The following is a 27,591-nucleotide window of genomic DNA, read 5'->3' as shown; positions in this document are numbered from 1 at the left end:
TAAAATCATCTGTATGATGCTAAACAGTCTCCCATGCAGCAGCATGAAGATATATAGTTTCCTGAATTTATAATGTTATGAGATTATCCACTTATGGTTTAAGAGTGTATTATAGCTCCATAAACTTCTTTTGTACTCTCCCAGTAAGAGATTTTTAAGTACCTGATAAAATAAACACATTCTAAACAAGTGACTTAAACATTCAGGCTTCAGATATAACATATTTTTCTATTGAAGTAAAGCATATTTTCTAAATCCTAAAAAACACTTACATTGTGTTTGTATATTTAAAACATTTTAGCCTTGAAGTTTATCGATTGAGCTAATCTATCCTATCACTTCTTTCCCCCCAAATTATAATCTGATTGTTAGCTTGTCATTTACCTTCTTTATAAGAAAGGGAGCCATTTTTTATGATTTCCAATCTCTTTGCTATTTACCAGTTTCTTATAAATCTCTGACTTTAGAAATCGAGGAAAAGAATCCTTGGCCATCAGACTATAGATTAACTTCTGAGCTTCATCAAAACATTTGAGAGTTGGTTCTGCAATATTCTTTGAGATGAGGTCCCTGGTACTGAAGTCAATGTTAATCTGTGGAAATAAATTGCATTTCATTAGACTAGTTTAATAAAGACTGCATGGTCTATACAGATGGGAGAGCCACATATGATTTGAATTGTTTTTAAAGTTAATCTTATGCAAAACAACAGAAAGGTTACACGTTCATTTTCTGAAATGCAGAACACATGCTTGGTTTAATCACTTTACGTAGGTTGAGAGGGTTGGCATTGACAGCAAACAGAGGTCAAACCTTATTTTGAGATTATAAAAAATTACAAAGGAGATTCATATAAGATTTTTTATGATTTCACATTCTTTTTCTTACCATCTTTTCTTTCTTTCTAGTACTTGGCCTTAATACCTGAAATGTTCTTCTATAGGCAGAGCAGTAATTAGAATTTAATAAACTGGCCTTCACCAGCACATTCCCATTCTCCATAGCTCCTGGTGTTGTTTCTCATAATGTTGCTTTTCATCCTAAATTGTGTTTCTTTTTGTTTGCCAAAATGGACCAACTAACACTCTACCCCTGTTCACAGAACACCGTGCCTCCTATGGAACGTACATACACATGTGCAGATGTGTGTATGTACATTCTCGCCCCTTAGCACTACCACAAGTAAGCATTCTCAGCAAGGTCCAATAGAAATCTATTATATTGCAACACATGCTAAGTTATGCTAAGTTGCTTCAGTCGTGTCTGACTCTGTGCAACTCCATAGACGGCAGCCCACCAGGCTCCTCTGTCCCTGGGATTCTCCAGGCAAGAATACTGGAGTCGGTTGCCATTTCCTTCTCCACCAGTTCTATACTAATCTATATTAATACTTTTGTTTCTATAGCTTTCCCTATTCCAGACTTTCACATGAACTGAATCACTTATTACGTAGGCTCTTGAGACTGGCTTCACTAATGTTTCCAAGGCTCATCCTAGCTTTAGCATGAATCAGTCCGTCATTCCTTTTATAGTCAATTAATAGTCTATTGCATGGATATCCAGATTTTGTATATCCGTTCATTAATCCATTGATGGACACTTGCGTACTTTCTACTTTTTAGCTATTATAAATAACTCTGCTATAAGCATTTGTGTACAAGTTTTTGTGCAGACATGTTTTTCTTAGATATATACCTAGAAATGGAAATCCTGGGTCATCTGGTAACTCTTACTTAACTGTTAGAGAAAAAAATCGTTTTCCAAAGTGACTACACCATTTTACCCTTTCACAGCAGTGCAGGAGAGTTCCAATCTCCCCACATTGCAACACAACACACCTGCAAATACACAAATGCCCCAAACCTCATGGAAATTCTTGTCCAGTTCTACCCATTTCCAGGATACTTTCTGAGAAGCAGAAAATTTCACATCCAAGTTTTTTCACTTAAACTGAAAATATTTGTGAATTATCAAAGAGATGTGAATCTTAAAACTCAAAGCTCACCAAAGGCAGGTGCTGCTGCTGCTATAATAGGCAGTCAAAATTATTTGTTGCATAGAATTATGTCTCTTGGCAAAATGAGGGAGACTGTAAAAGGCTAAAAATTGGGGATCTGGTGAAAAACTATAAATGATAATTTATGTTCATTGAGTTGAAGTTAAAAGATAGGCAGACAGACCGTCAATCAAATTTCTTAGCTACTTACTTGCTGTTCACATGAGTAAAGCAAGTTTTACAGTTTCCTTCAACTTTCTATTTCCATAATGTTAAAAAAGGATAATAATAACATCTTGAAGTCTTTTAAGGGCTAAATGAGATAAGTATTATTTCAGTATTATTATTCTAGTAAAAAGAAAAAAGAAAAAATATTTTGAAAAGAATCATCAAAGGCCACTATTTGCTCACTGATATTTTCTTTCTTAAGGATTTCAGTTACTTGGGGATTCAGATTACATCTTGTTTTTATTTCTTTGATCATCCTCTCAGGTCCTGCATCAAAGTTCCAGATGAAATTCTGCAAAGTCCTCCAAGGCTTCAAAATCTATAATCAGTTTCTGCTTCTTTACACAGAAAGATGGTGTGGAGTAGTGGTAAGATTATAGGATAGTTTTCCAATCTGTACTCTGATGCTTATGACCTTGGTGACCTGAGTGACCAAGCTATTTTTCATCTTTAAGCCCAGTCATTCTTGATTGAGTTGTTATAAGAATTAAAGTGAGATAATCCGTATAATCATTGATTACACAAATATTTATGAGTCTGTTATGTGCTGGATGCTTTCTATATTTGGAGAAAGTACTATATATTTTCTCTACAGTGTTATCTTAGATTTACACTTGAAGAATGAGAAGGAACCAGTTCTCTAAGAATCTGAGGAAGAAGGTTTCTGGCCAAAAAAAAAAAAAAAATTCAGAGTCCCAAAGGCAAGAACGAATTGGTGATGTTCTGAAGAGCCTCTGTGTTTGTGTGGTGGGGGTGCAGGGGGTGATAAAGTTCCTGTGCGGAGATTGGGAGAGGAGGTACAGGTCAAGTCTTGTAGGATTTATCTGCTGTGGTAAAGGACTTTCTACTAAAAGCAGTGGGAAGATACAGAAGGGTTTTTGAACAGAGAGATGACATGATATCATGCCATGAATCTGGTATAGTTCCTGATTCCCGTAGTGGGAATAAAGAATAGTGGGTGTTATCAAGATTCTGTAGGGGTTTCTCAACATATAGTGGGATCTTTTTCATATCCTATTTTGTGTTGCTAGGGTATGAGAATATGGATTGCCCATTTCCTCTTTAAATGCGCTGTTAATTCTTCAATGGTGTCATCTGCAATTTGTTTAACTTTATATCCCCCATAATGGTAAATATACCAAGAAAACTCCTTTAGGCATTCATTCATTGGGTGAATTTTCACTGATAGCAGGGACAGTGTGTGCAGAGTGCTGCCTTATTATTTTATTCAGAACGGAACATCTGCAATAGCTCCTTATTCCCTCTTTAAAATGCCCAAAGCCCTGAGCTTGGCATTCATGCCCAATACAATATGGTCCAAACCTATATACTTTCTCTCCTCTCTGTGTGCCCTGGGTCACCACCAAGGTAGAATCTTACCCTCAAATTTCTTATATTTTGTTGCTGTTGTTCAATTGCTAAGTAGTATCTGAATCTTTGCAACTCCCTGGACTGCAGTATGCCAGGCTTCTCTGTCTTCTACTATCTCCCAGAGTTTGCTCAAATTCATGTACATTGTTACCAATGAATATTTTCCCTGACCATCCCAGGCTAGCTGAAACCCACTCCTCATCTAAGTCTTTCACAGTCTTTTATGTCTTTAAAGTGAGTCGCTCTGTTGTGTCCGACTCTTTGTAACCCCTGTGGACTGTCACCTCTGTCCATGGAATTCTCCAGGCAAGAATAGTGGAGTGGGTAGCCATTCTCTTCTCCAGGGGATCTTCCCAACTGAGGGATGAAACCTGTGTTTCCTGCATTGGAAGAAGACTCTATCATCCGAGCTACCAGGGAAGCTCTTATGTCCTTAAAGTTACATTCAAATAACATCTACCTTGTGAGGTTTACCTTTTCTGACCTGTGAAGGGACTTTGTGTTACTTACATTATATTTACATTTTGCCTATCCCTCACTATGCCTTGCACAGTGTAAGGATTTAATACATGTGTGTTGTGTAAATAAAGTGAAAAAAGCTTCTACATTTGTTAAAAATCATGGTAGCATTTTAAGCAGAACTATTCATTTCAGTATATTACTGATAATTAATATTATTTGTTCAAATATACTAAGTTTGTACTTCTGACTTTTCTGATTTGCCTGTTTTCCTACCAATAAGCTGCCAACATCAGCTATAGATATCTAAGTGATGAGCAGAGACACTGTTCCCAGGAGATAATCAGTAGACTTAGGAAGATGTGTCTTGGCAATTCATTTTAATGTCAGTGACAAAATATCACACCCACATGTTTTTATAAATGTCATTATTTTTCTCCAAGTTGTTCAAGCTGGAAACTTGAGAATCATCTCTGACAAATCTTTTTTCCCTCTGATCTCTCTCTTTCTCTATCTATATATAGAACTTTCCTTATTCACCTTTTCTTTTGTAATTTCACAATGTTCTTTTTATTTCTCACTCCTTCAGTTCAGTCCTCAGTCGTGTCTGACTCTTTGTGACCCCATAGACTGCAGCACTCCAGGCTTCCCTGTCCTTCACCAACTCCCAGAGCTCGCTCAAACTCATGTCCATCGAGTCGGTGATGCCATCTAACCATCTCATCCTCTGTCATCCCCTTCTTCTCCTGCCTTCAATCTTTCCCAGCATCAGGATCTTTTCAAATGAGTCAGTTCTTCATATCATGTGGCCAAAGTATTGGAGCTTCAGCTTCAGCATCACTCCTTCCAATCAATATTTAGGGTTGATTTCCTTTAGGATTGACTGGTTGGATCTCCTTGCAGTCCAAGGGACTCTCAAGAGTCTTCTCCAACACCACAATTCAAAAGTGTCAATTCTTTGGTGCTTAGCTTTCTTTATAGTCCAACTCTCACATCCATACATGACTACTGGAAAAAACATAGCTTTGACTAGACAGACCTTTGCTGGCAAAGTAATGTCTCTGCTTTTTAATATGCTGTCTAGGTTGGTCATAGCTTTTCTTCCAAGGAGCAAGCATCTTTTAATTTCATGGTTGCAGTTACCATCTGCAGTGATTTTGGAGCCCAAGAAAATAAAGTCTGTCACTGTTTCCATTGTTTCCCCATCTGTTTGCCGTGAAGTGATGGGACTGGATGCCATGATCTCAGTTTTTTGAATGCTGAGTTTTAAGCCAACTTTTTCACTCTCCTCTTTTAGTTTCATCAAGGGGCTCTTTAGTTCTTCTTTGCTTTTTGCCATAAGGTTGGTGTCATCTGCATATCTGAAGTTATTGATATTTCTCCCAGGAATTTTGATTCCAGCTTCTGCTTCATCAAGCCCAGCATTTCACATGATGTACTCTGCATCTAAGTTAAATAAGCAGGGTGACAATATACAGCCTTGATGTACTCCTTTCCTGATTTGGAACCAGTCTGTTGTTCCATGTCCGTTTCTAACTGTTGCTTCTTGATCTGTGTACAAATTTCTCAAGAGGCAGGTAAGGTGGTCTGGTATTCCCATCTCTTTAAGAATTTTCCACAGTTTGTTGTGAGCCACACAGTCCAAGGCTTTGGCATTTTCAATAAAGCAGAAGTAGATGTTTTTCTGGAACTCTGTTGTTTTTTCTATGTCCCAATGGATGTTAGCAATTTGATCTCTGGTTCCTCTCTCTTTTCTAAATCCACTCCTGTCTCTCCAGTTTAATCTTGTATCACATAATATCTTGAACAATGGAATTTTTCTCTTAGTTGATCCCTTCCTTTGTACACACAGTGGACAGCATTACTATGCCAATTTCACCAAAATATCACTTTCATTGTATGAATGTTCAGTCGACAAACATTAGTTTCTATAATATAAAATTTAAATGACTTACCCTTGCATTTGAGCTTCCTCATACCTGGACTTCAAATGTTGTTATGAAATTACCTCCTACTTATCTTTGGTGACATCCAGAGATGAACAGAAGTTCATCTACTTTCTGTTCTGAGTTAATTTTCTTTCTAAAGCTCTTGTTTATGCTGCTTTACCATCTAAAATCCCTCTCTCCTCCACAACTTTATTCTGTACAGATTATCCTCCACCCTTTATGATTTAGCTGAAGTTGAGTATCCTCCAAGAACCCTTCCTTGATTACAGAAAGAGTGTCACTATACTTTCCTTATCATCATACATTATTTTGACTTAAAAATCCTAAGAAATTTGATTTCTTGCTTAAACAGGTTTGGACACAGTGGCTTCTGTTAATGTTAAGTATTCAGTCTGATAATCAGAGGAGAAAGTTAGTCACTACAAAGGGAATTCAGTAGTTTGTGGCATGGAATTAACCTGTCTTCTATCTTTCCCTATTTCTTTGCCTGATTCTTTTTTCTCTACCTGTCCCTCAACATACGAGCAGAGGAGTCATGTATCATCTCAGTTCTGTGCCCGGTCTTCTCTCCATGGATTATTTTCCTTGGCGACTTTATCATCTCCTGTTTCAAAATATTTAAGCAATGACACATTCTAAAATAATCCTAAGGATATTTAAAGAGGATAACTTTAACTGTAAATAATAATATTCATCAAATATTACTACTGTTGTGCTAAGTCTTTATATGGCTACTGTATGTCACACACACATACCTATAAGATGGATAGTATTATTGTCCTTATTTTTCTTTAATAAAAAAAGACCTCATTGGAAAAAGTGGTTGTTTTATAGTAAATTTCTATAATTTATTCATTTAACTTATTTCATTGAATGGGTACTTAGGAGTTGTGCTAAGATCTGACCATATAAAAATAATTAAGTTGAGAGTCAATCAAGAAGATAGATTTTGAGAAAATAATCCAAAGGGAAGAAGCTACCTTCTTAAAAAAAAAAGTCTTTCTGAAAGAAATAAGGTTGTAAACTGATCATCAAGATATTATGAGTATAGAAGATTATGGAAGGCACCTGGCCATGGAGGGAAAACTGGAAAAAGCCCAGTAGGTTTTCAGAGGGAAAGGGGCAACAGCCTGAAAAGTCATGCAGGTCCATATCACATAGACTTCTATAGGTCTTCTTAAATAATTTTAATTAACTTGAAAGCAACAAGAAGAATTTTAAGTAAGGTACTAATGTAAACACATGTGCCTGAAAAAACATATTACTGGCTGCTATGTGATATAATAACTAGTTGTGGGTAAAGGGCAGAAAAATTAGTGAGTCATACCAGAAATTCAGGTGGTTAGTCATGGAGGATTAGGCTGCGTCATTTCACAGAGAATGGAGGGAAATGTATAGATTTCAGAGGTACTTAGAATGTAGAATAGATGAAGCCTGCAACTGAATATATATGAACTGGGATAAGCAACAACATTTTTTGGAATGACTGGATTTTAGAAATATTCTGAAGAATGAGATGACAAAGTGTCAAAGGACTGGATATGGCGCTGAAGAGAAGAACCCAGGATGAGTATCAGTTATTCAGCCAGAGCAAAAAGAATGGAGTTGCCCTTCACTGAGACAGAGAGACTCAGAAGAAAAGTTTGAGGAGAAAATAAGGACTCAGATTTGGAGTGAAGTTTGAGATGCCCTTTTAGAGCCAGAGACTGGAAGAAATCCCCTGGGGAGTAAATGCAGGCTGAAAATAGATGACAACCACCTCCCCTCAAGATAATATGTGCTGGGCTATAGGTAGGAACAGTAAAAGAAATTGGCAAAGAATTGTCAGTAAGAGAGGAAGAAATTAAGTACAGGAAGCCAACTGAAGTGATGCATACGTGTCATTAAATGGTCCCAAGGAGTCGGTCTGAATAAAGTTTGAGTGTAGTCTGCCCACAGCGCCCTGTCTTTTCTTCTTGAGTCCCCTGAAATTTTAGTATCAAGACAAAAGTGAAAATATTCAGCCTAGCATATATTTTGATACATACATTCCTTGAAGGTGATCACTTTGAGGTTCATGTCTGCCAACTGCACCTCCAATTGTGCACTCATCTCAAGTTTGATTTTTGCCGAAGTTATTGTATCAATTTCTATCTCAAAAAGAAAGCGCAGAGGAGATAATGAGATTGGAGTAAATTGAAAGCAGGCACCCTGACAGGAGGTAACCCTCTAGAAATGCAGGCCTTCCAACTGTGTGGACCTGAGGCTGTCCTGAGCTGCTTGGGCCTTGGGGGAAGCTTAGACTCAACTGAGCAGCTCAGATTATTAGGTCCAGAGCAGGGGCTGAATGGCATATCGATTGATGAAATGAAGAGAGTTATATCTATATTATTTACTCATGGGAATAGTCACTTGCATTTTGTTTCTATGGATACACTCAAGTTTCAAGGATGCTGAGAAAGATATTTAATTTGCTTATTTCTCCAAAGGTCACGAATTAGCTTAGCTCTCTGAGACTGCTGCACTGCCAATCTCAGAAAACAAGACATAGGCTTGTGATTCTCACAGAATGACAGCTGAGATGTCATCGCAACTGTTTAGCGACTTTTAAATGCTGTCATTTTTGAAAAGGCCTTGACACAGCTGACATTAACAGCAATCCATTGCATTAAAATGAGCGCCTCTGGTTTGCATTGTTGTTTAAAAAGTGATTTTATTATAATGAGCTAGGGATATTTTAATGCTCAGGTGATTTTGATAACTGCAAGTTATGCAATCCAATTCCTCTTTGCTATGACAGCAGTTTTAACTTCTTTTGGCTTCCAACAAATTATTTTAGCAGGAAGAATGCCTTTGAAACTACCTTTTGGCTTTCCCGTGACCCTAGACCGTGCTTTATATATTTTTACATAATTTGAATGAAAAGTTTTCAGTCAAGGTCTCACATTCAAATGAGATTGCCTTTCCCTCATTTAGAATGTATAGTGTAGCAGGAGATGGTCATTATGCAAAGAGTGTGTGCATGCATATGGAAAGCGCCTTACTCAAATGGGGCAGGCAGCCTCCTTAACCTCATTCACAGCAGCGCTTAAAAATTACTGTTCAAATTAAAGTTGCCTATAATCATGTTTTTGGCTACATAATTCTGTTTAATCACCACTAACACCTCTAGTATTACTTCGTTTTTGGCATCATTAAAGGCACATGAATATCCTGAGGTATATTCTCAAGGGTTACTATGAAAGTTGAGAATAGCCAAGTTTATAACATTGAGAGGGAATCCATTCTGCACAGGAGTGTATCCTTTGTCGCAGTTGGTTTTAAAGACAGAAATAAATGACATGAGTTGGGAGGCAGCACTGACCCCTTAAAATGGACAAGAGAAATGAAAAAAAAAAAACTAAACATATGCAATCAATGTATAAAAGCTTGACGGATACGGATTGCTGAAAATAGATGTAAGCAGCAAGTGCTATCTGGAGCAGGCGACAGAGAATAAGATGGACAGGTTTCCTGGACGAACCCCAACACTAATCCAAGATTAAGTGGCGCAGGGATGTGTGCAAATTCAGAGCGTTTTGTTTTCGAGTTGAAAGGCAGTAGTCGTTTGTTCAGAGGGCCAAAATGATACTGCAGGCTATTAAATGAGATTCCTGCCACTTTTTTTTTTTTTTGCTTTACAGTTTAAGAAGTTATACAAAATAGAGAGCATATGAGAAGAGAAATACAGCTTCTGACAGAAAGGAAGATAGACTCTATGTGACGAGATAGTTTTCTGCTTTCACCTTTAGTGTACACATCGAGGTTCCCAGGCTGTGTCAGGAACATTTAAAATCAGTAGTAGACCTAGAGGAAGGAAATTGAAATGTAAAAGCAGGGGCAGAAGACCTCCCTCCTCATGATCTGTGTATCTTAATGACTGCAGGACTCATCATTTTTCTCTTTAAGCCTCAGTTCATTTTTCACCTGTACAAAGTGGATGATTGTAGTGCCTAAGACAGAGTACAGAAATCACTAGGATTCAGAAGATGCTCTTGGCTCCACTTATGCTTGGAGGCACCCAGAACTAGGCTTCTTCCTCTACTGGGCCAGCCTTCTAGGCACCAGCTGGTGCCCTTCTTCCGTTTCCTCTCCTATCATCCTTCCAGCCTTCCGTTTTGTCTTATTTCCTTCTGCATTCACATCTCTGATCAAAGCTCACTAATTACTTCCTTTGAGACACATTTCCTGATCCCTTAGACTTGGATTTTTCCAGTTACAGTGACCACATCACCTGTATTTCCCTATCACAACATCCATGAAAGTTTATTCTAATTTTTTTAAAAAAACTAGAGTCTTCCCACCAAGATGGTTAGTTTTATTTATTCAGAGACTCTGTCTTTTTTCATAGCTGCATCAGCATGGTGCTTGGTATGTAACAGACTGCTAACTATTGATTAGTGTACAAAAACTTAGGAAATTAATAAATAAGCAAATATTATATCTGGCAGTGATTCTACAGTTTGGGGGCACTGTTGACAAGCAGCAACTTGTGGGTCAGGAGCAAGACTCAAAATCGCATCAGCTCATTGGGGAAGTAACACTTAAAAATGCGAAGAGAAAAGTGTTAGTTGCTCAGTTGTGCCCAGCTCTTTGTGACCCCATGGACTGTAACTCACCAGGCTCCTCTGTCCATGGGATTCGCCAGGCAAGAATACTAGAGTGGGTTGCCTTTCCCTTCTCCAGGAGATCTTCCCAACCCAGGGATTTACCCAGGTTTCCCACATTGCAGGCAGATTCTTTACCATTTTGAGAAAATAGGAATATAAAATGGAGGATACAGAACTGGCATTTTGAGAATATCAAGAAATGCCTATAGTGCCATGGGGTTCTCTCTGCCAAGAATTCAGAGGTCTATCTTTTCCCTCAGGATTATAAAACTAATCTTATTTTTGTGGGGAGGTGTACCGTGTGGCTTGTGGGATTTTAGTTCCTTGATCAGAGCTCCAACCCCAAGGCCTCGGCAGTGAGAGTGCAGAGTCCTAACCACTGGACCACCAAGGAATTCTCAAAATTAACCTTATTTAAAATAAAGACATGGTTTCCCTGGGGGCTCAGAGGTAAATAATCCTCCGGCCAATGCAGGAGACAGGTTTGATCCATGATCTGGGGAGATTCTTCGTGCCTCAGAGAAACTAAGTCCCTGCACAACAAGTACTGAAATCCACATGACATCCAGCCTGTGCTCTGCAGCAAGAGAAGCCGCCACAGTGAGCAGCCCACACGCCACAACTAGAGAGTAGGCCCCATCACGGCAAACCCAGAGAAAAGCCTATACAGAAGTGCAGACCCAGCACAGCCAAAAATAAACAAAGAAATAAAATCATGAAATAAAGGCCTTTTCTCATATCCTGCCTTAGTACTATTCAATCATTGTCATCTTTTAGATATAATACAAGGACTTCCCTGATCATTGAGAACCTTTATAACAATGTCCCTTTAGAACCAGACATGGAACAATGCACTGGTTCAAAATTGGGAAAGGAGCACATCAAGGCTTTATACTGTCACCCTGCTTATTTAACTTATGTGCAGAGTCCATCATGCGGAATGCCAGGCTGGATGAAGCACAGGCTGGAAGAAAGATTGCTGGGAGAACTATCAATAACCTCAGATATGCAGATGATCCCACCCTTAGAGCAGAAAGCGAAGAGGAACTGAAGAGCCTCTTGATGAGAGTGAAAGAGGAGAGTGGAAAAGCTGGCTTAAACTCAACATTCCAAAAATGAAGATCATGGCATCCGATCCCATCACTTCATGGCAAATAGATGGAGAGAAACTGGAAACAATGACAGACTTTATTTTCTTGGGCTCTAAAATCACTGCAGATGGTGACTGCAGCCATAAAATTAAGATGCTTGCTCCTTGGAAGAAAAACTATAATAAACCTAGACAGCATATTAAAAAGCAGAGACATCACTTTGCTGACAAAGGTCCATCTAGTCAAAACTATGGTTTTTCCAGTAGTCATGTACGGACGTGAAAGTTGGACCATAAAGAAGACTGAGCACCAAAGAATTGATGCTTTCGAGCTGTGGTGTTAGAGAAAACTCCTGAGAGTCCCTTAGACAGCAAGGAGATTAGACTAGTCAATCCTGAAAGACATCAACCCTGAATATTCATTGGAAGGACTGAAGCTGAAGTTCCAATCCTTGGGCCACCAATTGCAAAGAGCTGACTCATTGGAAAAGTCCCTGATGGTGGGAAAGATTGAAGGCAGGAGGAGAAGGGAATGACAGAGAATGAGATGGTTGGATGGCATCACCGACTCAATGGACATGAGTTTTAGCCAACTCCAGGAGATAATGAAGGACAGGGAAGCCTGACATGCTGCAGTCCATTGGGTTGCAAAAACTGGGACACGACTGAGCAACTGAACAACAAAGAATTTCCCTGGTGGTCCAGTGGTTAAGGCTCTACATGCCCAGTGCACAGGGCACAGATTTGATAGCTGGTCAGGGAACTAAGATCCTGCATGCTGCATTATGTGCCCCCCACCAAAAGAAACAGGAAAGAAAAATGAAAATCCTAAAAAAAGATATAATGTAAACAATTTCATCTGTTTAAAAAAATTTTCCACTTAATCATTTGTTGCTTTGCTGCTTTTTCCTGGTTCTAGAAATCTAATTTTTTAACCCAACTAGACTGACTGTTTCTTTTGAGTCAAACCATAGTTTCAATTTATGCTATTTTCTTGCATTTCCTTATCAAGCTACCTCATTTACACAACACATTGCATTGTACTTCTGTGTTTATTACCTGTTCTCTTACTTAGACCCAACTTCCCTTCCATGGAAGAAATTCGTCTTATGGTGGTTAATTGTAGGCACAGAATAAGAATTTATTGATATGAAATAAGAGTCACCAAATAACACTGTGCTACAGTAAAAATTAAAAGCAAAACATCCAGACAGATATTTTAAAAGTGTCCTGCATAACGCATTAAGATTCTTTTCCTTTATGATGATAGTTTCTTCTCTTTTGGGGTTATGATGTCTTCATAGTTAATAAATACATTTAAGAATTAATTTGTACTTTTTTTTTTTACTTAAAACACTGCCAGTGTATTTGCTCCCAGATTGGTCATAATTTGAATTTGAATTTATATAATTTTTAAACATTACAGTGTGGTATGATTTGGAACATTTTCCAATCTCACAGAATAATGATCAACATACAAAGTTTTCTCTTTAATCACATATTTTCCATCCTGACTAATTTTGTTATTAATATAAGAGATGATACAAACATAATTCATAAATGACAGAAATAAAACATAAATTTTTAAAATATGTCAGTATCTTGGGTTTCCCAGATGGCTCATACTATTTTAATTTTTTTTAAGATTTACATTCTTCTGAAACCAAATAATATTGTTTGAAATTTTTAAAATATTATGAAATTAATGGTCCAAATTAAAGGAAGAATAAATATAAGGTTAAGAATTTTTTTCCCTTGCCATGTTCGAGTTCTTACTGTGTGCGGAGTAAGGACACTTTAAAATATATATTGCTTATCTAATAATTTTCTCATTTTCAGACTACTTAGTCAGAAATATCTGATTCACACTTTTATTTCCCCTTGCAATATCTTCTGAAAGTATCTAGGTATGATCCATTCAATTAGTAGATATTTCTACCTGAAACTTGTGATTTGCTAACATGTTTTTCTAATTTGTGTTCATATATATATGCTGCTGCTGCTGCTGCTAAGTCTCTTCAGTCATGTCTGACTCTGTGTGATCCCACAGACGGCAGCCCACCAGGCTCCCCCATCCCTGGGATTCTCCAGGCAAGAACACTGGAGTGGGTTGCCATTGCCTTCTCCAATGCATGAAAGCGAAAAGTGAAAGTGAAGTCGCTCAGTCGTGTCCGACTCCCAGCGACCCCATGGACTGCAGCCCACCAGGCTCCTCTGTCCATGGGATTTGCCAGGCAAGAGTACTGGAGTGGGGTGCCATTGCCTTCTCCGTCATATATATATATACATATATATATTACATTTGTGTATATATACATTATATATACACATACGTAAATATACACATTTAGGGGCTTACTTGGTGGCTCATACAATAAAGAATCTGCCTTTAGTGTAGGAGACCCAGGTTCAGTCCCTGGGTCAGGAAGATCCCCTGGAGAAGGGAATGGTTACCCACTCCAGTATTCTTGCCTGGAGAATTCCATGGACAGAGAAGCCTGGCAGGCTATAGTTCCTGGGGTTGCAAAGAGTCGGATACAACTGAGTGACTAACACTTTCACTTTCATGTATACATTTATCAAGTCATTCAAAGTGGCTTGTTCTCAGATGGTCTTAGAAGTTAGTTAATGTTTTGGGGTAGAGTCAGTAGCACTTATAGTGACTTGTGTAAAGAAAAAAGGAATTAAAATTTCTTAAAGACTGTTCTGCCTGATGCAAACCCTAGATATGCAGTCTCATTCACCATTTTCATCTATCCTATATGATTGCTGTGTCCTTTTTCACAGCTACGTTTTTAGATGAGGAAACTGAGGCTTAGAGGGATGAAATAGGTCAACACAATATTACAAGATTTGAGTCTGTATCTCTAAACTTTAGATTTTCTACTACATCACATAATTATTGTAGAAAACCAGAAAGATGGTAAAACTCTACGGGAGAAGGCATAAAGTTTCTTGCAGTTATCATCTCTCATAGAGACCTGAAAGTTCAGTTTTCTGTGCAGTTTTGCCTATTAGAATAGGAAACGAAGAACCATTAGTAACATCCATTTATAGAGAGGGATTGTTAGTAAATAGTCTGATGGTAAATTGTCTAATTGCATCAATTAAAAATTATTGTCATGCTAGCAATTTTACAGATGAAGAAATAAAGACATGAAAAGTTGAAAAGAAAGTAAGTGGGACTTAATAGACATCTGGATGATGTGACCTTGTCATTGTTCTCTATTTTAGGGTTTTCTACCAAGGAAATTGGTTATAATTTTGATTTCTTTATGCAAGACAGTTTTACAACTGTAATTGAATATTGAAAAATGAAGAATGCTTTCAAATGAATCTCATTCTCTCATTAATTTTCTACTTATGAAAATGGTATTTTCCAACCTCCACATCAGATATATCACATTGTCTTGTGAAGTCTGCCTACTAGATAAATATAGGTTACTTCCCACCCTCTTTTTATCTTTATCACTGCCTGTCCAGCCTTATCCCACTGCTTCTCATTAGTGATATCAAAATGCTTGTGATTTCTGGAAAACTCTAGGGAGTTGTGCATATCTACGCTGTACACTGTGCCCTCAGTCTGAAATACTTTCTTCATTTGCTCTCTTGATAAATATGACATAGTTTTCATACGTGAACCACCCTACAAATCCATCCTATAAATCTCTGGATAGACTTCATTGCTCTTCCGCACACGGCTAATAACAAGCTTCAAATGATTCAACTTATTAGTTGCCTATTGTGTATTTGACTGGTTTTATCACATGTCAATCTCCCCTTCTACTGTGTGACTTCATTGTGGGAACAGATTCTTCATTGTGGGAACAGACTCTTAAAAAATTTCCATTTAATGACTCATACTAATACTTGTATTATATAATATATAATTGATGCTGAAGACTGAAATTGGTATGTAAGAGACAAATGCCCTTTAGTTAATTTGAATTGGAAATAATTAATGGCAAATAATAGGAAAGATAATGGCAGTTTCAATTGTATATATACACTTCATCTTCAATGAGAATTTTGTCATATCCAATAATAATATTTTTAGACAGTTTGAGACAATATAATCCATGATTTGTAAAACAGCTATAAAATTAACTAGATGGACAAATTATAAAATGTTTGAAAGCTTTGTATTCTAAAACAGTAACTGTACTATTCTTTTAAATTATTACCATATTAATTTATTTTGGCAGGAAAGATTAGGAAAATAAAACTATTCAATCCAAATTGATAATTTATTATATAACTTTGAGTTCAGCTGTAATTAAAAGGTTACATTTCTTTAGTATTAATGTAATATTTTTCATATATAATATTTGAAAAACTTAATCATTAAGCAGACAGATTCATGAAGAAAAATAAATCTGGCTTTCAAACCAATATCACAATAAATAGATTACCTTTAGAGTTGATTTCAAAGACTTTTAGGGAATGACACATTAATCAACTTGACAAATCTTATACACTACATTTAAATTTTTCTGGACTCATTTATTGATTCTTAGATAGTGACTGGGAAATGAATGTTGAAATAGCTCCACAGGAGTTAAGTTACTTTTTCTTTCCCCCTTTGAATTCTACTCTAAGCTTCAGTGGTTCATATGTCAGCAAAATTTTACTATACCAACATATGCTTCGGTAATTAATGTCCATCTAAAACTTGAACTATTGATACAGCAACTTTATGCCATAGATTTTAAAAAATGTTTGCATTTCATCTTTGCTGTCCTCTGTCCTCATTAGTACAATAACTTCTCATACCATGAATTTTAACTTTGGATTAGAACATATAGTAGCTGTCACTTGGGAGGGTATCAATATTTCAGCTCTGTAGGGAGAGATGATGTAGGTGGTTTACGTTTGGTGCTAGTGGCTTAAGATAGATTCCCGTTTGCTGCTTAGGCATTAAAGCTCTCTGCTTAGATGTTATAATCAGTGAGGGATTACAGCAGTTTTAAATTGTAAATAGTTTAAACTTTAAAGTTAAACATTAAGGGGATGCAGCAGAGATGATCATTATTTGGTTCTGGAAATTAAATCAATTATAAACGAGATGGTATACACAGAAAACATTTTTGAGGGGCTCTTCTCAAAGTCCTTGCAGGTTTTCCTGTAAGGCCTTTTCTAGTTCCCTGATCTTAATGCAGCACAGGTGGAATCTGACCACTTGAGACGCACCCGTGGCTCATTTTTACTGTTGTAGGACCAGGCCACCTGCATAGCTGTGGCTCATTTTCACCACGGTGATCTGACCACGCAGGAAGGCTGCTCACTCCCTGTCCACTCCCTGCTCCTGGAGCAGTTCCTGGTTCCCTACAGCCCGCTCACAGGATGGACCTTAGTCAGTAAACATCTGTATGTTTGCCCCTCAGGCCCAGTTAATGACTGCTTTAATCTTTAGGACAGAATGACTCCCTTTGATAGTTTAATACGGGAAGACCTCTGCCCCAAGAAGGTGCTCAGAGGGCCCTGACCCTCTGCTGGTTTCCCTGGTAACCCAAGAGCCAACCCGATGCCAGTCACTTCCCCGTTAACTAGTAACCTTCCCATTCCTCCCCAACCCCCGCAGCGAAATCTGCCTCCATGTTCCTTCCACCGTCCACCCCAAACTATGGGGTGTGGCTCCAGGACCCTACTTCAGACGTGTAAGCTCCCCCTACTTCAGACGTGTAAGCTCCCCCGTTCACTGAACCATGGATGTCTCTGCAAGCCTGCAGGGTGCAGCCCAACAGCCATCAAGGAAATAAAGTCAGGCAGCCCCCTCTTTGAGAAGGTAAGGCATTATTATTTGCAGTGATGTGGGTCTCCAGAACATTAAATATTACGAGTTTGTACTGTTGGTTAGTAGGTTTTATCTTCACGTACGTATCTTTTTTTATTTTAAAAATTGTATTCAAGAGTTCGATTCCAAATTGACCCCTGTGCTTACAAAAGGAAAAATGAAAACGAATTTGAAATCCAGAAGCATGCTTAAGTAGGATTTCTGTAGAGCTGTTTAATTTGGGACATTAGACTGTTTCTTAAGAGCCTGCTTGTTGTGCTCAGAAAATAGAAACACTGAAGCACATAGAGAGTGCTAGAAACTATTTAGTGAATCAGTGCCAGAGGATCACCATAAGGAACTTCTGTTCAAATTTACGGACATCTTCTGTTTGAAGACATGGTGACAATTTAATTTCCCTTGAGGTGGACTTAGTGTCTTTCAATTGGGAGCAGATGTGTCAGTGGATAAGTGGATAAATATTCACTGTTGTGGAATATTTCACTCACCTCTTTGGGGGCATCGGCTTCAATGAATTCAGAATAAATCATCCTGGCTTTGGAAGCAATTTTTTCTGCACTTTCTGTTTTCTTAAAGTCTTCACAGGCAAGCCAGAACTCAACATTTTCTTCACTAAACTCTGATTTTAGGAATGTTCGAAAAGCATCTAGACCAGCTATAAAATACATGAGGAAAACTTTTGTGCATCACATAGTGCAGTCATGTGACCAACTGTATACATTGTTTAGTGAAAGCATTTGAGGATTCAGTGGCAAATATTTACCATCCCTCTAAATATAGCATTTATACGTTTTAGTTTTTAACTTTAGAAAGCTTGATTTTGGATCAGTAGTCATCGATGTAAAATATTCAATCTATTTTTCTAATATTAGCACATAAAAAAATTGAATAACAACCAGAAATGCTAGGATTCCCGTACCAGCTCTTCTCATGGTCTTATTTTCAGCCACATTTAAACATTTATTTTCCTGTTCATAAATATTTAAGTTTCTGACCACCTGTTTAGACTCTTTTCTCTACTTTCCTCATATAAAATGTGCCCCAGAATCTTCTTTGGTATACCTAGAACTCCTTTGAGAAGGCAATGTTTCTAAATCTTTTACAGCCAAGGATGGTTAAGAGTGGGCCTCTACTGAGGTACCAGGTTAGAAAGATTATTATCAAATTCCTGCAGTTGCCTGAACTAAGCAGTCCTTTCAGTTTGTGTCAGTTTCAGTTGGTACCTTCCTATGGCATCGTCTGTTCGTAGTGAGACTGTGTGTCTTGGAGGAAGAAACACTCATTGGCACGTTTGTCCTTCAGAGGATTTGCCTTCCAATACATTGGTGGTTTTCTCCTACACCTGCCGAGGGGGTTCCTCAGCCTGGCTCAAAGCCACTGCTCCCTCACTATGTGCTAGAGGGCTGACTCTTCAGGTTGCAAAGTAGGGAGAAATTGACTAGCAAAAAAGTAAGTATCAGAGAAACATGTATGGAAAGGGGCCTAAGTTAGTTGTTTGTTGGTTGCTGCAGGTTAGAAGGAAAGTGAAGGTTAGTACAGACAACAGAAAAGGTCTTCATGGAACAGGGTGATTATCTAGAAGCCCTGGATTACAACTAAACATAACAATTTTTTAAAATGATTCGAAGTAGAGTTGAAATAACAGGTCATTGCAAAAGATTATCAGATACCAATTAAAATTCTCAGTATAAATATTGCAGAGTGTGAATGTTGTTAATATGTGAGCACTATAAAATTCAATTGCACATGTCTTGTATTTAGAAAATACATTAGAGAAGCTTCTGTGACACAAATTTGGGTTATAAAAATCCTCTTAGTAACACAATTAAATTTTTCCATGAATTTGATAGAAACAGTGATGAATTTGAGAGGTCTAAATAGAATTTATACTAAAAAAATCTATTTTATATAATAAAGTATATACTTTAATAATACTGAAAGAATATTGTAGAAGCATGTCTGGCACTATTTTATATATGTGTCATTAAGGGATATGAAAGTATTTTGCAATATGGGTTATCTAAATACATCCCAGTGAGATGGGAAGTTAGAGATCTAAAAATATTATTATTCTCTCCCTTCCTGCCATATTCATGAAGAGCAACATTGAGCTAACAGTCACTCCTCCTTTTCTCCTCCCGTTGCTGTTTGGACACACAGAAACAGAATAAACAGGTACACTGGGGCTAGTTATCTCTTCCTTGCAGAGACTATCATTGAATCATTCATCTATTATATACATACAATTTGAAAGTTCTCAGGTCGTCAAGTGACTTTAGAATAAAATAACCACAGTCACAACCATATATTATCTGAGGGTCCCTCTGTGTGAGGGAATAGTTATGGGTAGGTGTGATGGGGGCTGAGGAGTGGAATATGTCAGGAGCAGGTAGCAGAAACCACACTAATATCTCTGCTCAGTATGTGCAAGGCATATCATCAAGTCACAAGACAAGTAGGTAATATGGTGGGTCATCTGTTTAAAGCATTGAAAAGCATGGGAGATATTTTTCTGGTTTTAGAAAAGCAAAATCCAAGCAGCTTTGCAGGTGAATCTATGACTTTTGTACTTTCTGTGGGCATGAGGTACAAAATCCCAGGAGATCTGCAGGGGGGTGCGTCTGCCTTCATCTTTAACCTTCATGCCTCCGTCTGAACTACTGCCGCGGCCAATCCCGCACTGCAGAGACACCTTCCCCACGGTGTTAGCAGACCTGACCTGTCCCGCTTGTCATGTATTTAAGGAAAAAAGAAACATGCGCTTGAAACTTACAGAAATGAAATTCCATATAGCTTTAATATATGTTGTTAGTTGGATTCTAGGGTTTTGACAGGTTATTTTACGTCTGTGCTTTGTGTGTGTGTGTAGTGTCCGACTCTTTGTGACCCCATGGACTGTAGCCTTCCAGGCTCCTCTGTCCACAGAATTTGTCATTTCTTACTCCAGGGGATCTTCCCTAATCAGGGATTGAACCTGAGACTCTTGTGTCTCCTGCATTGGCAGACAGATTCCTTACTACTGTGTCATCTGGGAAGCACAACGTATGTGTGCGTGTGTGCTTGGTCATGTCAGACTCTGCAGCCCCATGGACTGTAGCCCACCAGGATCTTCCATCTATACTTTAGGAATTAGTTATTTAAGACTCATAAAATGACAGTGTAATTTCATCTAAATCAAACTGTTTTTATGGAAAAAAAAAAAACAGCCATGAAGAACATATTCAGATTTATCATGTTTCAAGCATTTCTAATATTCTGATATTTGCTTTATAAATTTAAAGTGGAAATGTCATTTGATTAGAACAAGCACTACATTTAAATATTTTCTGTGTATGTCTCTTGTAGCATCATTTCTATCCTGTATGTGACAGAAATGCTGTAAAGCAGGTTTATGTACAGCAAAAGCAGAATTCTAGATATCTTTGTATATGACTGTTTTGTATTAAATTCTGGGATGTTTTATTTATAATTGACCAAATTTACTTTATTAAGCCATGATTTTAATTACGAGTATATATCCACAATGTACATATTTATATATATTCAAATATGGTTTTGTATTCTCTAAAGTAAGAATAACTCAGTTGGAATACATACTTTATTTTAGCCTGAAGAAGCAAATGATTTATTTAAAATTTCAACTTTTCTTTTTTTTTTTTTTTTTTTTTAATTTATTTATTTATTTTTGATTTTTACTTTACAATTCTGTATTGGTTTAAAATTTCAACTTTTCAATAGTTTGTATGTTTTAATTTGCAACAATAATAGTCATGATATATATCAAATGATAATGAGACTGGCTTCCCTGGTAGCTCAGCTGGTAAAGAATCTGCCTACAATGCAGGAGACCCTGATTATACTCCTGCTTTGGGAAGATCCCCTGGAGAAGGGATAGGTTACCCACTCCAGTATTCTTGGGCTTCTGTGGTGGCTCAGATGGTAAAGAATCTACCAGCAATGTGGGAGACCTGGGTTTGATCCCTGGGTTGGGAAGATTCCCTGTAGAAGGGGATAGCTATGCAATTCAGTATTTGATATACATCAAATGATAATGAGACTAAGACAACTTTATTACTTCCTTTCTATTTGGAATTTTCTTGTTCTTTTAATGTCTGTAATTTCTATAATCTTGTCTTCATTTAGACTCAACCTAATTCCATTTAAACTTTGGGCCTGTATAAGTTTTGTAAGACTTTGGGGAATCTTATACTTCACATATTGATCAAACTCATTGTTTATAACCTGTCTACAACTTTCAGAATTTATTGATTTAATTTTAATCCTTGCATTTTTAGGCCTGATATCATTTGGATCTTACCTTGATTGGTTAAAAGTGTGTCCATATTTTCAGACCATGCCATTGTTTCTGTAGTTGGTGACCTGTGGAAACAACATCTACCCTTGACAATAGCATTGTGATCTTTTTCTTCTGTGATCTTTAGTAATATCTGAGTTATGCGTATTGTTGAATTAGATCATTTAAATGAGCTTTGCATCACTAATTAAGCTACAAAAGGTCAACAAGGATTATATAATATCTTCCACAGTGGACAGCAATAGCAAAGAAAGGGGAATGTGATTTGACACCAGCAAATTATTTACTCTTCTAACCAACAGTATTGATCATACTTGCAAATTCTTGATTTCTAATGAAAGTACAAGAGAGATTGCTCATTGCTCTGTGGAGCCTAGTGAATTTGATCTCAACTATATTAATTGTTAATTTATGTGGGTTACACTAGACTGTTCCTGAAGAGTTATCATGAGAGCAATAGTGATGAATGAACTATTTTCTAAGTTTTCACAGTATACAAAATTGTCCATTTCATAATTATGCATCTTAAGTTTCTTTACAGTTTAAAGATTTTTAATGTGGAATGAGCTTGAAAATGTTTATTTATAGTATTTCAAGGAGTCTTTACCCCATTTTGAGACAGTCTTCATTTCTCTTTAAAGGTATGCTTCCATCTGGGTTGATTTATTTAAATCTAGGTATCTGTCAGGACAGAGTAATATCTTTTCCAAAGCAGTCAAAAAACTTATTGACTTAAGTCTTCTGAAGAAGGTATACTTTGGGGGATGTGATGTAGAAATAATAAATCAAGTTTCTGATATAAACTTTCTGAGATGTAAATATATCATGCATTATTCCCCTTAATAAGCAAAGCTCCTAATGAAATAAGCCCCCATCCATAGAAAACAGCTGCTACCCAGAAGAAAAATCTTGGATGATGTAGCTGTGATGTGCAAATTACTTATTAGCTATGGAAAGCAATGATCTAATTGAAGGTTTCTATTAAAAAGATTGATAGTCTCACATCCAGTCATTCTTATAAAATTTATATTTGCATATCAAGGTGACTAATCTTAAATATGCTAGGGTCATGCAGTCCCTATGCTTTTACATTCTATTACTTTGTGTGGTTTGCCCCAGTTTGCATTGCTCTTCTCTCTCCTGCTGTTGTACTTATATTTTCAGATGGTAATGTCTGTACTCAGAGGCCACACAGGGAGGCTGGGTGACAGGGAACACATGCTGATATCTCCCAGTACTTGGATTTCCTATCTGCCATTTCTTTTACTGTTTCCTCAATGACAGGCAACTGATTTTCCTTTCTCCCTTGATCTACTAAATCTTGGGGACACAAGGTTTCCCATGAAGCTATTTTGAAATGGTGTTCTTTCATTCAAATGGGCATTTTCAGTTATCATCTTCCGTAAATGGAGAATGGGACCCTATATAAGATCTAATTTTACGTAGAAGAGCTTGTGTGTACTATAAAAACTAGTACTCTAAAATGATCATGTTATATCTCATATGAGTCCAACATTAGTTCTTCTATTAAATTTTAGGAATTCTATCAGTTCAGTTCATTCTCTCAGTTGTGTCCGACTTTTTGCGACCGCATGGACTGCAGCACGCCAGGCTTCCCTGGTGTTAAAATTCTCGTATGATAACTTAAAATGCATGTGTTTAAAATGTTGTCTGTATTTGTAGATTGAAATTTGGTGCTTAGCGTGGTACTCAAATTTCTCCTTAGTGCCTGTGGAATGTGTGTTAATGAAGAGGGCAGAGAGGAGATTTGATCTCCAGTCTGGCTGCAAAGTACGTTCATTTTAAATAAGGAACAGCCATCAAAGAAAACCCTGAGAAGTAGACTCTAGGCAGAATCATTCAGGGATGAATATGTACTCCCCCATTTGTTTGTAAGTTGTACAATGACAGGAAAAAAAATATTATTGTCCAGCACAGAGAGCAGTGTGCCTGGTTTGAGAAATATTTCTTGGACGTATAAACAAACAATGACTGAATGGCCAAGCCCCAAACAGTGGCAGGCATTAAAGCCTTCAGCAGAAGAAGTGCAATGACTTTTAAGATGCTAGTAGATGACAGTGATGAGAAGGTGTAGCTGAATTTTATTAGCTTCAAAGTGTGTTTTGGGTGAGGAAAGAGGAGAAGTGATGTAAAAGCATCACTGGGCAGCAACAAATGAGTGAAACTATAGGGAATGGACAACATCCATTTTGAAAGCATCAAAGCAAACCATGTCCTTTAGGGAGAGCCAGAGTTTGCTTAAGCTGAAAGCAAAAGGAATATTCAGTGAAGTGCTGGTTGGAATGTAAAAGAGTCTTTTTAGAATGGAATTATTCAAATGAATGGTAGCTATTCTTATTATCATCATAAAGGTAGGGAAACAGTAAAAACAGGAAAAAGCAAGCAAAGTCTTTGAGCTGGTGTAGAACTAAGAACAAAAGAAAATTCCTTATGCTTTGAATTAGATTATACTAAGATATTATAGATATTCTATAGGTATAGAATATTAGTGATAATAGAATTATAGATACTAGGATGTTATAAAGGAAAAAAGTTGTCCTTCAGCTCTCTGAATAAATACCCGCTGCTGTGTGTGATTGTGCCTGGAATGCCCTCAGCTCACTCTTTTCTAAGAGTTCAAATTTGACTTAAAGTTTCAGTATCAAACCTGATAGAATGGAAGGGTTGGTTGTAAGGCAATGCTTTTCAGATTCATTATTTTAAGAAACAATGTTAATTTGCTGTCCAAATAAAAAATTGGGGGTTGATTATATGTAATTCTGTGGAAGAGTAATTTATTGCTATATGTGAATAAACTGAAAGACAATTTTTATAATAGCACAAAAATGCATAACAATGTACCAAATGTTTACAGTCTATATCATATTGTGCTAAACATGTCACATACTTTACCTTATTTAATATTAAAAATGACAGTCTGTTTTAATCCCATGTTACCAATGAGGGACTTCCCTGGTGGCTCAGATGATAAAGCCTCTGTCTACAATGTGGGAGGCCTGGGTCGGGAAGATTCCCTGGAGAAGGAAATGGCAACCTACTCCAGAACTCTTGCCTAGAAAATCCCATGAATGGAGGAGCTTGGTGCAGGCTACTGTCCATGGGGTTGCAAAGAGTCGGGCATGACTGAGTGACTTCACTTCACTTCACTTACCGATGAGTAAGAAGAAGGGATGTTAATAACTGGTGTAATATCACATATATATTAATGGGCAGTTAGAGTTCAAACACAGGTTTATTTTTGTGTTTCAAATACACAAACTCTTTTCACAATTCTTCTTGGCATAGATGAGTCAATATACATATACTTGTATATTTTGTTCACATTTTGGAACATATATAATGTGTCAAATAAATTTTAGAGTGCTTTTCCTATAATAGGATTTATTACCTGTCACAGCAAATATTTCCTCTACATAGTTAAATTTTAATTTCTACTCAATAGAAAGTTTTTCAGAAGACAGAGATTCTTTAGTTTGTATGCTGTCAAACCAAAATAGGACCTTTCTTATTTTAGATGTGACTGACATATAGTTTTTAAACTTTTAGAAATGTAACTATACCAATGTTAAGAAAAATCTATTGAATTAAAATTGAGGGATAAAGAGGGTGGCTGGCTTCAGAACATACGGACTGGGTTGAACTTACTTGACATGTGGTACCGTAAATAAATGGACATTGTACATTTCTCTCCCTCCCTCTTTCCTTCCTGTCTCTCTTGTTTTCTTTTTTTCTCTTTTATTTGTGTTTTAGTTGCAACTTTACACAGCTTTTGTCCAGCTCGTCTCCTTTGTGTGTGTGCATATATTTCCTGTAAAATTGTGATGCATGGTCAGGGTAACTTGTGTGTGTGTATGACTTGCCATGAAGATTTCACTTATGTATCTGGAACCAGAATCACACTTAGCATTTCATGGGGTTTGGGCTGATTTCTTTCCTTATGTGAGTGCCATCAAGGCCAGCAGTCCTCATATTACGTGTCCAGAGTAGAGTCAGGCCAGATGGGAACTGTGTGAAAGCTACCAGTTATCTTGCTAATGGTGCCCGTTAGAACCTGTTGTATTCCATTAAAAAAAAATGTGGGCTCCAGCAACTGAGCTCTCTACACTCAATTAGCAAGCAGGAGATTCACACAAGGAGCCGGGTGCTTCAGGAAGTGACAGCTGCTGCCTTACCAACAGATATATCTGTGTTCAAGTTTCTCAGTCCATGTTGCAACAGCGAATAATTTTTGCTAGGATTGTGTATATCTTAGGTCTTTAACCTGAGCATCGAATAATTTGGGAGAGCCTCACATAGAGTGGGTTTTCTCCACTTTGTAACCTTGCCTTATCTTAGTAAATATAAAGAATTAACTGTAAACACATGCACTGTGGACAGATTTTAGAAAGGAAGGAAAAATCAGTTGAGAAAGGAGAAAAGTATAAATCAGGAGGGAAGACAACAATTAACATATTTATAATAAATGAAAGAAATGCAACATCGAGACTCATGGAGACTCAAGTGTTTTCATTTGTACATCTCTGAGATAAAAAGAACTTTAAACAGCAACTCACTTCACCGGCATTTTTCGTTCCACTGTCTGACTGTCACAGATGATGCCAAATTTCTCTTTCTGACTGATCTTCCAGCTGAAGGGAATGCAACAGCAGGAACAGTACAATTAGTATGCAAATAGCTATCCCCTGGGTCACAAACTGGCATTCTTTAAATCAAGCTGTCCTCAGACTTTTTTCATTTTGTTGTTAACTTTTCACTGGTCAGAACACTTAAACTTCTAAGTAACAAATAACTCTTTGAATAAGTGTGGCATTTCCTCCAGTCTGTAGCATAACTGGAACAAATTCCATTTGGAAGTTTGGTTTCTAAAGTTCATATACATCCATTTCCAAGACAACTATTGTTCACATGAGGTTAAATCAACTCAGGAAAAAACATATAGATATAGTTCTGTATACCTTTAGGTCTTTAATCTGACTAAAAAGTCATTTTGTTTCTCTTCTTCGGTTCTCAAAGTCCGAGAAAGACTTTTTTTTTAATACTCTTATTTAAACTACATGTGTTTTAATATATGTGTTTTAATACTCTTATTTTAACTATATGTGTTTAAGATTTTTAAGTATATATGTGTTTTAAGTATATATGTGTATATATACTTTAAGTATACATATATTTAAAATATATGTGTACATATGTTACGTGTGTCCATATATATACGCACACATATGCACATGTGTGCACACACATGTACATGCATGTACACATATTTACACACATGCATACACATATATGTGCACATACATGTATGTGTATACACATGCGTTGTGTACACATATGCATTGTATACACATATGTACATATACACACATGTGTATACACATGTGTACATACATATGTACATATGTGTGTGTGCACATGTTATATATGTGTACATAAATATATATGTATATATATGTGTACAAAATGTGTACATTTTTAAAGTATATATGTGTATATATGTTTTAAGTATATATATTTTATGTATATATAAGTATATATGTGTTTTAATATGCTTATGTATATGTGTTTAAGATTTTTCCAATCTTATTCATGAACTAAAATATTCTAGCACAAGGCATCATACTTTTGAAAAATTGTGCATTTGTTATAGTTTAATAACATACATTTGTCAATTTATTTTACCATGAAACTCAAGGCATTCTGTGCCAATATTTCTTCATGCAATGCTAATGTTTGAGATGAT

At 36.9% G+C, this 27,591-nt stretch overlaps 1 protein-coding gene across 1 annotated transcript; it reads right to left on the bottom strand.

Annotated features, from left to right (window-relative positions):
* Positions 1-389: 389 nt before the first annotated feature.
* Positions 390-26,415, bottom strand: RGS21 (regulator of G protein signaling 21). Its single transcript, XM_040262883.1, has 4 exons — positions 26,405-26,415; positions 21,834-21,910; positions 18,004-18,170; positions 390-593 (listed from the first exon to the last, which is right to left on the bottom strand). The coding sequence occupies exons 1-4, from the start codon at positions 26,413-26,415 to the stop codon at positions 390-392; spliced, it is 459 nt and encodes a 152-aa protein (XP_040118817.1).
* Between the last annotated feature and the right edge of the window lie 1,176 nt (positions 26,416-27,591).

This window comes from Oryx dammah, unplaced genomic scaffold (assembly GCF_014754425.2).
Source record: "Oryx dammah isolate SB20612 unplaced genomic scaffold, SCBI_Odam_1.1 HiC_scaffold_21, whole genome shotgun sequence".
Lineage (NCBI taxonomy): Eukaryota > Metazoa > Chordata > Mammalia > Artiodactyla > Bovidae > Oryx > Oryx dammah.
This window is presented reverse-complemented; position numbering and strand designations above follow the sequence as displayed.